The sequence below is a fragment of the Dermacentor andersoni genome, chromosome 5 (genome assembly GCF_023375885.2).
Source record: "Dermacentor andersoni chromosome 5, qqDerAnde1_hic_scaffold, whole genome shotgun sequence".
In the NCBI taxonomy this organism is placed as follows: Eukaryota; Metazoa; Arthropoda; class Arachnida; order Ixodida; family Ixodidae; genus Dermacentor; species Dermacentor andersoni.
The window spans coordinates 110565636-110583375 of record NC_092818.1 but is presented as its reverse complement, the minus strand read 5'-3'; the positions used below and the strand labels follow the sequence as shown (position 1 = coordinate 110583375).

Genomic DNA, 17740 nt, shown 5'->3' with positions numbered 1-17740 from the left:
GTTTTGTGGATAGCCACTCGGCTAGCAGGCATGGATCTATGAAAGGTGCAATAAATGCCCTTGTGACTGTTTGCACTACTGTGTTGTCGTTCCTTTGTCCCAAGAGTACGGAGGAGAACCCCCGTATCTCCCACATCTGGCTGCCCAACGTGGGGCTCTTGGGGCATCGGACGATAGATTTAACAGTTTTGCTTCGTTCAAGACCTTTGTTTGAACCGAAGCGTAGGCCTAGCGTGAATTTTGATCGCTAGCATCGGCGGCGTGCTTTCTTGAGCGAGGCGACGGAGGCTGTAGTGTGTTTGAACATGTCAACATGCTAAGCCTTTTCGCAAGTGTTTTTTTTTAATGACATTCGTCGGTACGAGAGCCACGTGGTCTGCATCCTGGGAGAGCGAGGCTGAGCGCCCGCGGAGCAGTGGCAAGCCTGAAGCGAGTGAGTACGGAAGCCTCGTGGGTGGTCCGAATTTCTTATGTAAATAGCTTCTTCTATCTCTTTGACTCGGATGAAGTCGCGGCTCAGGGAGCCGGGTGGCCGCGGGCCACGGGTGCCACTGCGGTCTGACTGGTATTGCGGCCTGGCACCAGGCGCTCCGACACCGTCTGGGACGGTGGGCGCCGTCAACTCGGATGCTGTGTGCACCGAGCGGAGTAGGACCACCTCACAGAGCTGACGTCTCCTCGCGGCTGCCTGTTTTGCGCCCATTTTGGGTGTTGTTTTTGGATGCCGGTTGTTAGGGTAGCGACGATTTAGGCCTAAGGCTTTACGAAGCTGCCTGTAGCACGTGGAGGGACACAACCTGGTGGACCGTGGCGTTGAGGTGTTGCAAGTTGCTTCCCTCATTCTAGTTTAGCCTCGCACGAATTGAAATTACTCGTTCGGCTCAAGGAAGCGAGCTTCGTTCACGTGAACTTAGCATCTGAGTAGCTGCCCGATCTTTTGCTAGCCGAGTTGAACATCGTACCACGTGGGCGATGCGCATGCAGAATTCCTCTCCCTTGCACTACTGTAGTGTTTGCCGAGTGTGTTGAGTTTACGCAGCGTGATTGGAGTCACCCCTGGCTTGCTGTCACCTGCACATCGTCTGCGCTGCTGCCCCGGACTACGATCGAGTCACCCCGGGCGATGGTGATGCTGTGGCCAGTTCGGCGCAGCGACTTCGGTGGCCTCCTGCATCCAGCTCACAACCCTCGGCGGCGGACAAAGGAGCCAGCGGTCACCGACAGCTACGGCGGCTCTTGCCAGCAGGGCGTGTCGGCGCGAGCGACGCTTGCTCGTACCGACTACTGCGTCGTCGTCTCCGGAGTCCTGGCCTGGGATCGTGCCGTCGAGTCGCAAAGCTGCTGCGGTGACCGGCGGACGCCAGCGGTGTACCCCCAAGGACAGTCGGCTCGCATGTTATGGACAGCGTGTGGACATTTCCCCGGCGCGGCCACTGTTGCATGTACCACCTTGTTCGCGAAGCACGTGTTGATGTTAGACCGTGTCACATGTTTCGCCGGAATAAGAAGTGATTTAATGTTGGGGGGATGTGGGGATGCGCGACTCTTGCGCGTCCCCTGATGTTTTCCCGCATAGCGCATCCCCTGATATGCTGTTTTCCCGCACGGCTCGCGTGGCCTGGCGCCCGCGGCGCTCGGAGTGGTACAAGCGCGGTGCGAGAGATGGCGCGACCGTCGCACCGCGGCGGGGTTACTCGGGCGCCGAGGGACAAGGGGCTGCCTCTTTCCCGGCGGGTCGGGCGCACGGCGTGGACGTCCCACGCGCGCGCGGCGACCCATGCTTCTGCGAGACCGCCTCGCGTGGCGGCCTTCGAGCGCGCCTCCGTTGGCGTGACCGAACACGCGAACGACCAGGCGTTGGGATCCAGCATGGGGCGAACATATTCGCTCGCTCGCGGTGAGTCGGACTTCTAGATTTGTCGCGCGCCCATCGGCATGTTTTGTGGATAGCCACTCGGCTAGCAGGCATGGATCTATGAAAGGTGCAATAAATGCCCTTGTGACTGTTTGCACTACTGTGTTGTCGTTCCTTTGTCCCAAGAGTACGGAGGAGAACCCCGTATCTCCCACAACTTATGGTAACCATTCAGGGATGGCATCTGACAGATGCCAAAGAGCGACAAAGGAGGTGTGACAAGATGGGTGGATGCTTGAGATTAACTCATGGCCATGAATATTTGCCCAATGGCTAGTGTTTATGGGCTGTTGCACGGGTCTGTGACCTCAAGGGCAGCACACACAAAGGAGGCCTCAAGAGCTGCAGGAGAGAGCGAACAATCTTATACGCTAGACTCTGGACTGCAGACATGCAGCAGAATATTTGGCTTGCATGTTCATTGTCCACAGATTGTGAATGTCTTTTTATTGTGCTCTAAAAGTGTTACAGACCCCTTTAAAGGTGCCTAAAAGAATATTGCTTAATTCGTTATGCACATAAAAATAAACTGTACTGGGACATCTTGGGTGCACTTTATCTGCAATAGTAGTGCCATTTGGTTGAGGCAAAATCACTCTGTTCAGTTTTTGGCAATAAGCCTAAGTACTGCGACAACAAAATTGGTAGTTTCACTTGAAGGTGAAGTACTAAAAGCGATAGCAAGATCCATCGAAGCACTGTAGGTGTCTGACGCAGGCATGACGAGCGCCGCCAGCAGCATTGTGGCACTGTGGCAGCCGCATAGTCATTCATCAAATGCCTGTCGTTTTGCTATTATGACATCATTTAGAATTCTTGCAGCCCTTCATTGTAAAGTGGTACACGGATGCTACTACAGGGCTACTATAGACTTATTCACTTATTCGCACCTAGGCCGTCGATTTTCGGAGGTACAGCAGCAACCCCAGTACCACTGTCCTTGATGGCGTTGATGGTGCAGTGCACCTTTCAACGTTGCAGCAAGTGGGTGCAGCACGGCTCACTACAACCTGCACCTTTTCGTTTGTGGTGCTGTGCACCTTTTCTGAATTGAACGTTATATAAAAAATTGTCACACCCAACCTAGTTTTTGATTTCTGCATTGGCCCATGTCTACTCAAGATTTAAGCAGGGTTCGAACTAAGCTCCAACTACTTTACAAGACGGCGCTGAATGAGAAATTACAGGCATCTTTGGCATCATCATCAGCCACAAATTCATGGCACTTTTAAACACTTCAGCATATATAAGCTGAGCTAAGGCGGCAGCACAGGAAAGACAATACGAGAAGCTTAATACAGATGCCACAAGTTTTACGTTTCTTGTGTCCTCGTCTTTCCTGTGCTGCTGCCTTAGTATGTTAAAGCAATTAGCCCATCAACTCTCGTGCTCAACAAGCTGAAGCATGGTACACAAACGCAGGCATGCAAAAACATGGGTGCAGGAACAAAGACGGCACAAACATTGTCATCCTTGTTCTCACGTCTGTTTTTGCACGCCTACCCTTCTATACCATTTAGCTTTACCAACTGGCTCAGCTTTTCATCATTGAAACATGGTTTTGAAGCGAGACTGTATATAAAGTTATGGCATCAATGCAAATTGGCCTTCTGCTGCCCGCACTATTAATGCCTAACGTATGTAATTCACAGACTTTCTATCCTCAGCCTCCAAGTGTGAAGCTCACTGCTGAATTATATTCAGTTTCCTTGCTCACTGTGGCGAGTCCTGGAGTAAATTTTGGTAGGCTGTTTATTGAACAGTGCACTGGAAAGAGGAGTGGTTGCCAAACAGTAAATTAAGGTAAATATTTGGAACATAGATTTTACTTGCCACTTAAATGTTCAAGGGTCACTTATCAAGCACAAATGGCTGCAGCTTGAGACATTTTTACATGTTCACTGTGACGTGGGTCACGGGTAGGTCACGGGTGGGTCATGGCGGTTGTTCTCCCTGTGCGACTGTGCAGGGCTTTCCTGCAGTTCACAAGTGGCATCTTCGCTAGAAGTCAACAGAGAGAGAAATTGTAGTTGCACCTTATCTGACATATCGTGGCACCATATCTTTGCACCCTGAGGCGCACAACTCCCTGGTGAATCGCCAGTGGGCCATGACGTGCCAGAGCAATATGACAAGTCACCACGTACAGGAATCTAGACTTCAAAAAGTGCCACTGCAGAGGACATGTTAACTAGCTCATGTAATCAAGCTCTGCATATAACCCTAGGCAACCAACATGCCGTATAATCAGCATTGCTGTGATGGATTAGAAGATACTGCAGTTTAATCTTAAGCAGGGGATCACCATTTCTGTTCGCAGGGTTGCATTCTCGATAGAATGCAGCACGCAAAAAACATGCATACTGTACCACAAGGGATCAGGAGTAACCTGTTGGCACCCCCCAAATTCCTACTCTATACTCATGGTGGCAGCCCTTACAGTCCAGGTGTACTTTTTGAATATGAAACCTTATCAATGTATACCATACAGTGTATGCATGGCACACTTTAACGCTGTTGCAGTTTTTTGCTGCTGTTGCTGTTCTGTGTAGTGCACACACTTTTTTACTGCACCAAAGCCAACCTCCACAAGAACACATCATGAAGCACAATTATTCCACAAGAATACTTCATTTATTCTACGAATAACAAAAAGCATATTTACACAATTTATAACGATGTTCAATGCAGTATGTTCATGGTGTACACTGTAAACAAAAGCTAAGTGACATGCACCTTGTTCCAAATCAAAGCTGGAATACCAGCCTCAAGTAAAACATTCACTGTGAAGACGACGCAACAAATATGTTTAGAGCTCTTGACTCACAGAGCTACACATGATCCAAGAAAATGGCAAGCACCCATGACTTGAGCCCACAATAGAGCCTTCGCTCCTCTGAAGGTCCTGTTTTGTGCCACCTAATGCCACAACACAAAGTATCTTTCTTGGAAAGTAATCACTGCTGTGCACAATGTCCTGAAGGGCACTCGAGTGCTATGTGGGTGGCCTGGGAGGTAGCTGCCCCACAAGTGGTGGCGGTGGTGGTGGAAGGTGTGCTTGCTGCAGCTGCTGTGGAGGCTGCATCACAGCTGGACCAGCCTGTACAATTTGGTGTGGGTGGTACACATAAGAAGCAGCAGTAGCATTGGTGTAAAGGTGCTGCTGAGGAGGCACCTGCTGTATGGGCATGGCTTGGTGAGCCGCCTGGCCAGGTGCGTAGGTGTAAGCTACCGTCTGCCCCAAATGTGTTGCGGCTGTGTATGCATAGCCTGCTGCTGGGTAGCTATTGTATGGGACAGTGTATCCTGTGGCAGGGTAGGCCTGCTGGGGCATATGCACCTGGTACTGCGGATAGGCAGCAGCCACGGTTTCCACAGCAACAGGGGGAGCAGGGGCTGCTGCCGCAGCCACTGCTGTAGCTGCTGTCGAAGCAGTGGCCAGAGTAGGTGCCGTTGCAGCCGGTGGTGGTGGTGGTCGTTTTGGGGGAGGTGGGGGTGGTGGCAGGGAGTCTGCTACAGATGATGGTATGATAACCTTGACCTTTGTGCGGTGTTTGCGCTCACGAGGTGGCGGTGGTGGAGGAGGTGGCGGTGAAGGGGCACCCCCACTTGATGGTGGTTCTTTGCCTGGCGGAATGCCATCAGCAAAAGTAACGGACTTCTTCGGCTCACTTGAGAGGGTGCCCCTGCCGGCTGGCAAGAGAATACCTGCAGGTGGGGGAGGGAGCACCAAGCAACGAACAGGTGGCCGTGGAGGCGGTGGCGGCGGCGGTGGCACTTCTTCTACAGAGCTGGATGAACTAACAGATGATGATGATGAGCCTTTGCGTGGCTTGAGCCGCAAGTAACGAGGCGGTGGAGGAGGCGGTGGTGGGGAGCTTTCTTTCTCTTCGGGTTGTTCTGCAGGCACTGCCAAGCTGCTGCCGAGGTCATCCGATGATGAACATGCCACTTCCTCAACAGCAGCGAGGCATATATCTTCAGTGTCCACGATGGTTACAAACATGTCATCTGACGATGGAAACTTCACCTGCTCCTCTGTGCAGACATCACTTCCAACTTCTACCTCAGCACAGACCTCTAGTGCCGATTGCTCAACAGGCAAACATTCCAAGCCATCTACATTTTCTGTCTGCAAGATCTGAGGAGCAGCTGACTGCATTCTTGGTTCAGAATTCGCCTGAACTTTGATGATGATAGGCCGTGACATACTCTTGCTACTGGAAACTTCTGGCGGGGCAGGAAGTTCTGGCTTTTGGGATGCAGATTTATGTGAGCTGTGTTTTGAACCTTTCTTTTTAGGAGGAGATGGGGCAATGTCCTCAGCACTAGTAGACATTCTGGCAATGTCACTGTGCCTTTTCCTGTGCAACCTCTTGGATGAAGAAGGTTGGCTCGGTGAAAGAGAAACGTCACTCGTTGAACAAATTGTATGCACAGTACTTTTAGAAGAATCTGAGGAGGCAGATGAACTTGAAACAGGCAGAGGTGCACTTATAGCTGCAAGAGCAGATGACATTAGCTGTGGACTGGAACCAGCAAGTGGCACAGAGGACTGAAGAGATGTTATTAAGGACACAGGGGCTGGCATAGCAACAGGAGCTGCCGGTACAGGGACAGGAATTGGAGCTTTGTCAGGAACTGCTGATACAGCTGTAGTATGCGAGGCAGGAGCTGACAACGGCAATGGCGAAGCAATGGGAATTCCAGCAGGAACCATGGACCCAATGGGAGCAACACAGGATGCTTGGCTGTCTGCACTAGTAGAACCAACAGAGGAAAGGTAATTGATTGCACCAAGGGCAGATGCAATGGCTGGACTAGGTGCAGGTACAGGTGCCGGAGGTGGTGGCACAGATGGTAAAAATGGAGAGCTGCTGACTTCACTCTCACAAGCCACCTCAAGGGCCCCAATGTCTTCAACAGGCACTTCAGATAAATCATTTGGCAGCGAAGCTACCAGTGAAGTCTGCGTTGGGACAGTGAACACAGGATCCACTTCGTTCTTGCCTTCAGCTGATGCCGCACTGATGACATCTGGAGCTTGCTCAGGCTCAAGAGCATCTTCACTAGGCACTTCAACTTCCTGTGCTACCTCCACTTCAATGCAACTTCCGAGGTTCAGCTGTTCCATGAACTTTTCATATTCAGAAGTCAGGTCCTTGTCAGCTCCAAGTGGTATCATCTGACTTGTTTCCGTGCACACTAATTCCACTGGCAAAGCAGCCATGCTAGGGCTGGCTACTGCCACAGCTACATCTTCCTTTCGCTCTTCTGCTTTTATGGTGCTTTCCGCCTGTGGTTCACTATTCTTAGCTACAGATTTTGTGGCTCTTTCCACCTGTAGTTCACTTTTCTCAGCTACGGTTTTCATGGCTCTTTCTGCCTGTCCACTTTTCTCAGCTACGGTTCTTGTGGCTCTCTCCACCTGTAGTTCACTTTTCTCAGCTACGGTTTTCATGGCTCTTTCTGCCTGTTGTTCACTTTTCTCAACTACAGTTTTCATGGCTCTCTCCACCTGCAGTTCACTTTTCTCAGCTACGGTTTTCATGGCTCTTTCTGCCTGTCGTTCACTTTTCTCAGCTACGGTTTTCATGGCTCTTTCTGCCTGTCGTTCAGTTTTCTCAGCTATGGTTTTCATGGCTCTTTCTGCCTGTCGTTTCGTTTTCTCAGCTATGGTTTTCATGGCTCTTTCTGCCTGTCGTTCACTTTTCTCAGCTATGGTTTTCATGGCTCTTTCTGCCTGTCGTTCACTTTTCTCAGCTATGGTTTTCATGGCTCCTTCTGCCTGTCGTTCACTTTTCTCAGCTACAGTTTTCATGGCACTTTCCAACTGTTGTTCACTTTTCTCAGCTATGGTGTTCGTAGATCTTTCCATCTGTAGTTCACTTTTCTCAACTACACTTTCTACAGTTTCCACATGAGCGCTTTCAATGTCTGTTATGCTCTCGATTTTGATACGTGAACTGTACTCCAAGAAACGAGTTTCTTCCAGAGAAGTCTCGTTATTTAAGAGTATGTCAACCATATCATCAGAAACATCCATGGCATTAGGTGAAAGCACACTCCCTTCTTTCTCCATCTCTGGCAGCCGGACCTCTTCCTGACCAGAGTGCAGAACTTCATCCTCCATAAAACATTTTCTTGGATGAGTTAGTTCACAAATGACTCGTTTTTTCGCGCTACTGTTTTTTCCTTCATTCTCCAGTTTATATTTCTCATCAGCTTCTTGTTCTGCAATTTCTACTGTCGTTTCAGGTTCAGCTGTCAATTCTGTTTTGTCTGGCAATGATTCTGCCTTTTCTGGTACAGCATGTGGTGACTTTGACGACACCTCCATCTCCGCTTTTGGTGGTTCATGCTCTGGGGTTCTCAGCAGAGTACCTTTTGAGTGCCGTGTTGCACTAAGAGCTTCTGAACTGGGTAGTGCGATTTCAACACTGCAGTGCCTGGCTGCATCCACTTCTTTGTTTGCCTGCTGATCGCTGAATGCAGATTCTTCAGGCACATCCTCCTGATCAGCCTTGAGGTGACTTGCTTCATTTTCAGAATCCAGATCCTTTGCTGGCACCTCTGGACTGTCCATGTTATCATACAGGCACTGCAAAGCCTGAAGTCCCGACATAGCATTGAGGTCAGGAGACACAAGGTCAGCGGCATCCGATTCCTTTACTGCTTCCCTAGAAGGTGATGCCACTTCGTTTATATCTGAAGCATCCAGCGGTATGTCCTTTTTTGACTTGTGTGCTCTACTATGGCCATCCTTTTTTGCAGAATGTTTTGGCACTTCGCGAATGTCTTTCTTTTCTTTTTTTTCCTCAGAACTACTAGTTACAGAAGGCCTCTTCTCCTTTTTTACAAATGCTACACTGATCTTGCCATAGATGGGGTTGCAGCCATATGAAATAAATGGTTTGCTGTTAGTATATCTAATAAGAGTCATAGGCCAGTTGATTTCTTTCTTTCGATCGGCTGTTTTCACTTTAATGCAGTCGCTGCCTTCTTTCCGTGCTTTTTCTAAAGCTTCACCTTTAAGTCTCTCCCTCTCTTTTGGGTCCAAAATGGCCTCTTCCTTAGCCTTTTTTGCTCCTTCCTGATCTTCCTTTTTTGTTCTTTCCTTTTTGGTTTTCTCCTGCTTTGCAACAGACTTCTTGTGCTCTGCAGTAGTGGTATCAGACTTCGGCAATCGATGACTGGTTCCTCTGACATCAACCTTGTTTGCTTTGGTTGCATCCTGCTCAGTTCTTTTCTTACATGCAGGCTCATTGCTTGGAGATGGCTCACTCTTCCTTTTAAGCTCCTTACTTCTCCTACTGTCAAGTTTCTCAGTTCCTTTGTCATCACCAGTAGGCTGGTGACTGCTTGGTGGGCAGTCCTTTTTGTCTTTTTTTGTATCGCTGTGCTCAGCACTGCTACGGCGTTCAGCACTGCTACGGCGCTCGGCACTGCTACAGTGCTTGGCAATGCTACGGTGCTCGGCACTGCTATGGCACTCGGCACTGCTACGGCGCTCGGCACTGCTACGGCGCTCGGCACTGCTACGGCGCTCGGCACTGCTACGGCGCTCGGCACTGCTACGGCGCTCGGCACTACTATGGTGCTCGACAATGACATTGCAGGGACTCTTGCTCGAAGGCACCTCAACAGTTTTCTTGGCTGAAGGTTCAGAAGCTCCCTTGGCTTGGCCACTTGTAATAACTTTAGCAGCAGCAAGATCAGGCTTCTTCACTTCATTGTCATCAACTTTATTTTTATGTCCACTTTTAGAGTGCTCTGTAGTCTTGCTGGGAGCACCTGCAGCATCACTATGTGCTTTATCTGCATCAGGAGTGGTCGTCTCAATTTTCAAACATTTATCTTTTGGTTCACAGGGGACATCAGCGACATTCTTCGAGGACAGTTCTTCCAAACCTTTAACATTGTGGCTGTGTTGCAGTTTATCCGAAGCTTGCTTGCTTGTTTGTGCACCATATGCAGGTTCAACTGGCTCAAGGTCAAAGGTCATTTGCAAATTTAAATCTTTGTCAAGTTTTGATGCCTCCTTCACGATAACTTGCTCGATGGAACCTCTTGAAGCAGTAATTTCCTGGACAAGCTCTTGTGGTGGTTTTGAGTCTTCAGCTGTGCGTGCAGAATGCGACACACTCCCAATGTGGAATGTACTGCCTGAATGTTCAGTGGTCTGGGTTGTTTGCTTGCCTATGGTCAGTATGCTATCAATGCCAGAAGTTTGTGCGAGCATGGTGGCACATGCTTGCACAGTCTTGGCAGTATGTGCCTTCTTTGCCATTCTAGCCATTTTTTCCTTAAGCATCTTGGACTTCAGCTTCAGTTTCTTCCTCTTTTTCTTCAGTTTCTGAGGGCACTCCGAAGAAGAAGAAGAGGATGAAGATGATGAGCTGCTAGAGCTACTTGAACTAGAGCTGGAAGAAGACGAACTGCTGGAACTCTCAGAGTCTGAGCCACTGCCTGAACTGCTTGAGCTACCGCTAGTGCCTGAACTGCTGCTACGTGATGAACTTGAAGATGATGAGGAAGAGGATGATGACGACGATGAGCTCGAACTAGATGCTTTAGGCCTTCTCTTTCGTTTCTTTTTCTTCTTTTCCTGTGGCTTGTCCTTTGCGGTTTTCTGCTTCTCTTTAGCTGCCTTGGCAGTTTTCTCCTTGACTATGAGGTCCATGGTTGATAACTCTGTGCTCTCAGGCTTTGACTTCTTCAGTTTACTTGCTTTGCTGGTCTTTTTGTTATTTCCGGAAACTTCTGCCTTGCTTTCAGAGTTCTGTCTCTGTACTGTCACAAGGGCGCTCTTCTTGGTAGCTTCTATTTCTTCTAAGAACTTCTGCTGTGCCTTGACGGGATCATCACAACTTTCAGAGTCATCACTAGCTTCCTTAAGGTTCTCAGTTTGGCTTTCAAGTTGTTTTTGACCAATTGCTCCTGTGTCTTCACGAGTTTCCTGTGCTTCTTCAGGCAATGGTTTGTCAATGCATATCTGTGACGGGGAATCAGATTTCGGCATCTGGCAAAGTTTGCTCCCACTGTCACTTTCATCCAACTTGACAGAGCAGGTTGTTAAAAAAATGTGTTGCTCAGTAATCTCGTCACCATGAGTCTCAGCCTTGTCATCACAAAGTGGCACCTCCTCAGTGGATAATGTTGAGAGCTTACATGGTGAACGCTGGAACATGTCTGCACTGTCACAACTGTCTGCTTCTCCAAGAGTATCAAGTGGGCTGTCCTCGCACATCAAGTTTAACACTGGCTCATTTCTTTCCAAGCACGCACCTGCTTCATCAGGTTTTTTATGGCATGCAGTTTGCAAAGTGCTCAAATCAGAAGCTTGCTTCTTGTCTTGCTTGCAAGCGGTTTCTGGCGAACGTCTGGGCCCTCTAGCAGCCTTCTCTTCTTCTTCGTCCTGTTGATCACCAGTAGATTCCTCACCATTCACTGCTTGTGTAGTGCCATCATCCTGGGGTGCATCTGGACTTGAAGCCTGTGGCTCTGCACTTGCTGTTTCCATCCGTACTGCTTCCTCCTTCTTATGGTCATTAGTAGTGGCATGCTTTTCTTTACTTTTCTTGTCATCTGCAGACTTTTCCTTTTTCTTCTGACTGTCAGCATTGCTCTTTGCACGGCCCTTTGAGTGACTTATTCGTTCCCTGCTAGGTGACCGCCTCTTGGCTTCCTTCCCACTTTTATGATCGGCTCTGTCTTTGCCTCTATCCTTGGACTTGCTCCTCCGCCGCTCCCTCGACCTGCTCCTTCTTGTGTCCTTGGCATGGCTTCCCTTTTTGTCTCTAGAGCGACTTCGCTTTCCATCCTTGGATCTGCTCCTCTTTTTATCTCGTGGAGAACGGCTGCGGTGGCGCTCACGTGATCGCCCCCTTCGTCGATCCCTGGATCGACTTCTCCTTCGCTCCCTTGAATGGCTTCGTTTCTTGTCTTTTGAACGACTCCTTTTACGTTCACGGGAACGACTTTTCCTGTCTCTGGAGTGCTTACCGCTGCGAGGACTTCTGCCACGATCCTTCTTTTCTGTTTTGGCACCACTAGTTGCACTCTCTTTTTTCTTGCTGCCATTTCGAGATGAGACATCAAGAGACTCTGTCTTGCTTTTGGCAGACCCTTCACTCTTGTCACTAACTTTAGAAGGTTGCTGCTTTTTCTTCGCATCTCCACGACTTTCTTCAGAATCTGCTTTATTACCTGTGGCATCAACTGGTTTCTTAGTTCCTTCCTGTGACTCATTTTTAATTTTTTTCTCTGGAACTCCTTCCACTGCATCATCAGGAAGCTTGAGCTCAAACTTATCACTCTTCAAAAACTTTACGAATTCGAACTTTGGCTTCACCTTAAACCTCTTGGGAGGGGCCACAAAGTAAAAGTTACTGTCTTCCTGCTGCTCAGGTTCGGTAGATGGCTTCTCGTTTTTCTCAGGTTCTTCTGCACTTTTACTCTCAGCAGCACTCGGCTGTACCTCTTCACTTGTTGCAGCTGCAGCAGTCACTTCTGGGCTTTCCTCATCAGGCTGGTCATCGTCTTCCTTGAACAATGCACTTGAAATGGGGGCCACTTTTCCAATGTTTTTCCGAGCAAAGCTGAATGACAAGGCACCCTTGACTGGCTTTGTCACTGTAGTAGCTGCCCTCTTCACTTCAAGGGCTTTCTGCAGGGGCTGGTTTGAAGTCAAAGAGAATGCGATGAGTCGCTTCTTTGCCAATGCTTTGCCAATAAGCTGCTTAGACTTGGACTCCTCGATGAGGGGTGGCTCTGGTGCAGCCAAGAGTGGCTCTGTAGGTGGGGTAGGAGGTGGAGGCAGCTCACACACCAAGGGCTGCGGCAGCTCGGACACTGAAGGCTGTGGCAAGTTGAGCACCGTAGGTTGTGGCAACTCGGGCAGAGCAGGCTCTGGAAGGGCAGGTGTGGGCTCTTCTGGCGAGTACTTCTCTTGACCAGGGTCTAAGATAGTAAGGCCTAAAGATGGAGGTGGGAGTGGGGGAGGTGGAATGTCGGTAGGAAGAGGAATCTCACCAGGCAGTGGTGGCAGTTCGAATATGTTCGAATCAGCAAAAAATGTTGTTTGTGGGATGATTGCTTCTTCTTCTTCTTGTTCTTCTTCTGGCACACTTCCAGGTGGACTCTGAGCTTGGCTGTCAAGGTCCTGTTCCTTTTTTTCATCGATTTCATCATCATCACTCGAACTAGCATTGTTGGAGTCCTGCTGGCTTTCATCAGCATCCTGGCTTTCACCAGCATCCTGGCTTTCATCAGCGTCCTGGCTATCATCGGCTTCCTGCTGTCTTTGATCGTCTTGCTGCTGTCTTTGATCAACATCTTGCTGGCATTCATCAATGTCTTGCTGGCATTCATCAATGTCTTGCTCGAGTTCATTGGTGTCTTGCTGGCATTTATTGATGTCCTGCTGGCATTCATTTGTGTCCTGCTGGTATTCGTCACTGTCATAGAGAGTGGGAGACTGTGATGATGCTTGTGGCTTTGTTTCATCTACATAGTCCACTTGCTGGAAACGTCCTCGGAACTTTTCTCCAGTTCCCATTTCAGTGGGTCCTCTAAAGTAAGGAAACAGCAATTATATTTTTAGAGAGAGTTAGCACAACAGCATCATAAAAAATAAACATGAAGGGTTCATTCTTTAGCTTAGGAATGAGTAAACTTGGGCATGTATTTATTTGAACGCTCAACTGATGGTTCATCAATAAAGCAAACACGGTGAAACATCTTTAAAGGTGCAGGCCTTCCAATTAAAAGACCAGGCACCATCACACGGGACGGACAAGGCTCTCACAAGAGAGAGACAGCATGTATCCCTGGCGTTTATTCAGAAAAAGCAGAAGTTACTCATACGTAACTAATGCTTGCTCTTCTAATAGTTCTTTTTCTGCCTAATGGGAAATACTATGTTTCTACAACATTGCTATCAATACATATTTAAATTAACTACTGTTCAGATCAGCAAGCCTTTACAGCATCCCCCACACATACTTTAATTTGAGCGAACACTTTCTTCAGACCCCCTTCAGCAGTTTATACACGCCAAGTTTCACATTACTGATGGAGCGGGAAATGCAGTTGAAAGCAGCAGAAAATGTGTGGATGACACGATAATGCCAGGCTCAGCAGGAGTATTGAATCAGCATCAGAAGAGTTATTCTACAGTAGACATAATTCCGTACGTAATCATAGTGCCTTCACCTTTTATAGCACCACAGAAAAATTTTGCAGTAGACATTATAGCATGGCACTGATGCTTAGTTTGCTCACACACTGGCCACATAATGATGTTACGAAGAAACAATTCAGCATTCAAGTGAGACATTCCTCATGCCTTAGGGCAGCATGGAAAAAAGTGTGCCTCAGGCTAGCAGTGAAGAAGCAAAAAAAGCAGAGCTCACCGCATCACTGCCACATGAGCCCTCAGCTCTGCCAAATGCTGAAGACGCCGCTGCTCCTTCTCACGGCCCTTGTCCTCACGTTTCACCTTTGACAGCACATTGCGTCCAAACTCCCGCTGCTTGAGCTCCTTCAGTCTCTGCATCAGCCATTCACATTACCAGTCAGTGGAGTACATGTTGAACCTACATCCTACTAGGATTACTTTCGTATTCAAGGTGGTGGCTGGCAACGTGCTGATTGAGTAATTGATTTGTACATGAACGTTATTGCATGTTACCCCCATAGATATGTGGCTACTGCCACCAGAAATTGAACCCACAACCTCGTGCTCAGCAGCAGAATGCCATAGTCACTGGGCCATACATATATATAGTAATGAAAGAATTCTTAGGTGTTACGTAGCAAAACCACAATCTGACTATGAGGAACAGCGTGGTGAAGGAGGGACTACGGATTAATTTTGACCACCTGGGGTTTCTTTAACCCTTTCAGGGCAAATGACGCAAATATACGGCACCGCGAACAAGTCCGAAATGGTCGATGCCGTATATTTACGGTGCCGTCTGTACGTGTAAAAAGTGTGCCAATTTCCTATTTTTTTTTTCTTTTCTGGCATGCGCTGCCCCTATGTGGGAATACAGGGAAATTTTTTCTTGCGCCTCCCTCTCTCGGTTTTCGTTGCATGGTTTGCTTTAGAGCTAGTTTGCTCCAGCGCGTCTATATAGTACCGCTCGCGCATTGGCGCACGAGCGGGTGGGCGGTGGTTTGCGTTTTATTCTGCAGGCAGTTTCGGCTTCTTGCACTTGCAAAACTGATGGCTATCTCGTTACTAATTGCTCAAAGGGCGGCCGCTTGTTTCTCGCTCGTTCAGTGCTCACAGGGGTGAGCATAGGAAGGATGCCGCTGTGCGTGCCTTTCCTTTTCTTTTTTTGGGGGGGATACTCGTGATATCTAACTGCATCTGGTTGTCAATAAGATGAAGATTAGTGGAAGTTTTGTCACACGTTTTGCTTTTTTGACGGGCACACAACCACACAGTTTTCTTGAGTGCGCTCACCTACGCAGTTCGATTAAGCTATGGACGTAAATATTATTGTAAGAGCAAGAATATTTGAGACTTGCGAAATATTCCCATGTGCGCATATTTTAAGCCTTGAACTATAACAATGCATCAAATTTTTAATTCTTGTAAGTTTATTTCTTTTTTTTATTGTTGTTATTCATGAATGAAGAGTACGTCTTTTTTCTCAATTTACGGTCACCCTAGAAAAATGACGGTAAATTTTTTCCGAAATAGGTCCCTCAGAAGAATTGAAACCTGCAATAAAAAAAGAAAGAGATCCGACCCTGAAAGGGTTAACATGCACCCAATGCACAGTACACGAGCTTTTTTGCATTTCGCCCCAGTCAAAGTTCAGCCTCCACAGCTGGAAATTGAATCCACAAGCTTGTGCTCTGCTGCAAAATGCCACAGCCAGTTAAAAATAAAATAAACAAAATTAAGAGCAGTTCAGCTGCAAATAGATTAGTACTTTCAACCTCCAAAAATGGCTTTTAGGAGGCTGGTGTTGCGTGACTGCCCACATTTATTAAGGCATCCTTGTTCTGGCTCGTAATGTACTATCATGCCACAAAAGCTACGCTAGACAGACCACGGACTGTTCTATGGTGTATAAGCTAGCCAGTCTTCTTTCGTGGTTATATAAAGTGGTGCCACTGCTGTGGGCAGCACCACTACAAGATCATTAAAATTAACTACCACTTTCAATTACACAAGCTAGGTGCTTCAGCGCATGACAGAAAGCTGCTGCAAGTCCCACACAAAAGTATGTTTGCTGCACACCAAATAAGAGAAAATGAAGGAAGGCGAGAGGTTTTATGAAAGTAACATTCAGCAGACTACCTCACACTAGGGGAAGGAGCAAACAATACACATCAGGACAAGAGAGAGAATGGAAGGTCACGGTCGAGTTGCACACGCTATTAAAAATTTGCCTGTCGTTCAGCTCTGCTTAATCCTAGTTGAATTGCGAAAGCAAGAGCTGCATGGCTACGCTTGTGGTCTCGAGTCTTCTTGCACATTCTTCCTCCGTTTCCTCAGCACATCGTCTACGCACCTTCTCGTTTCGACGCTCTCAAGAACAAAAAGCGGTCTCTTCCGCAGTTGAAGAGTAACTCTGGGACGTGGCACGACTTCTTCTAGCTGCATCTTCGTTACGACGCTTCTCGAGTCGTGCGGCGCATTGTTCTGGCGTCTCTTGAGTGCGCTGCCTCTTCCTTGCTTCGTTATGTCGTTGTTGCATCTCTTTCGTGCTCTCCATAACGACTAAATACACTGAGATAAAGCGCCCCGTGAGGCAACACCTCCTCTCCCTCTACCCCAGCGGAGCACATCTAGTGGAGCGAGCGGCGACGGCGGCACCATCTGTTGGAGTGCGGCTGCGGCGTTACTAGGCAACGGCGGCTCAAGGTCGTTCGTCGGCCACGGCATATGGCATATGACTGCCTGCATACGGCATACTGCGCGACGAGCCGAAATGGCGCACTGGTTGGCTTAGTAAAGCTTTCGCTTTAATATGCAGCACAGTAAACCGTGGTCATACAGATAACTTGGTTGCAGAGAGCAAAGAGATGCCTCATAGTAAAATAAAGAATATGATAAATTCAGTATCTGAATACTCATGCAAATTCACAGTTCTCGTCTGCATTTAGTTTTCAACACATCTGAATGTACACCTAAGTTCCTATGCAGCGAATGCCACTACAGTGAAATGACCTGTATAATGAAGGATTTTTTAGGTCCTAGCCGAATTCCTCTCTTTCACATGTATTGCAAATGCCTCTACAATGAAGACCACGACAATGAATTTGCCAGTATAACGAAGGAATTTAAGTGTCCCCAATGGGCGATTCATTGCTTTATAATGAACACCACGTAGTGGTGCCTCCAGCGCTCTCCACAGATGTCACCAATATGTACTCTGTGCTAGTGCTAACAGCAGTGCTAGCGACACACTCGAAAAGTTTGCCAATATCAGAAGTCCTGCTGCACTCCTCCAGGAATCATTCGACTCATAGTATGCTGCTTGTTGTAACACATCAATGAGCACAGGCAGCTAATGAATACTTCGAAGTTGGTGGCCACATGATGACATAATCAGAACTGATGGCCGACGACATCTTCAAAGCCATCTAAGGCAGAAAGGACTTGAACGTCAACGAAGGCAGCAGTAGTGAAGATCCCAAAACAGAACAAAGAATTCTGATGACAAGGAAGGCGATGGCAGTATTAGATGGCCCGCACCTTTGCATAGCTCCTACGTTTGACTGCAGCGCATGGTATGGACTTGTGCAATGAGGATGGCTGCAGTCACACGTGTCAAACAAAGCGTGCACGAAAAAGTTAGC

The 17740-nt window shown here is 48.1% G+C and overlaps 1 protein-coding gene and 1 long non-coding RNA gene across 4 annotated transcripts in view; one reads left to right on the top strand and one right to left on the bottom strand.

Moving 5' to 3' along the window:
• LOC129385046 (uncharacterized) overlaps positions 1-17740 on the top strand; it is a 40994-nt gene that overhangs the window by 11220 nt on the left and 12034 nt on the right. The gene's annotated exons all lie outside the window — the stretch shown is intronic.
• Positions 4528-17740, bottom strand: part of LOC126531027 (uncharacterized) — a 43165-nt gene continuing 29952 nt past the window's right edge. For all 3 annotated transcript variants that reach the window (XM_055070919.1, XM_055070918.2, XM_055070920.1), the window contains exons 7-8: positions 14332-14468; positions 4528-13488 (exon numbers count right to left, since the gene is read on the bottom strand). In XM_055070919.1, coding sequence (XP_054926894.1) covers positions 4911-13488; positions 14332-14468 — 8715 coding nt within the window. In that variant the 3' untranslated portion in view covers positions 4528-4910. The remainder of the gene's footprint in view (positions 13489-14331; positions 14469-17740) is intronic.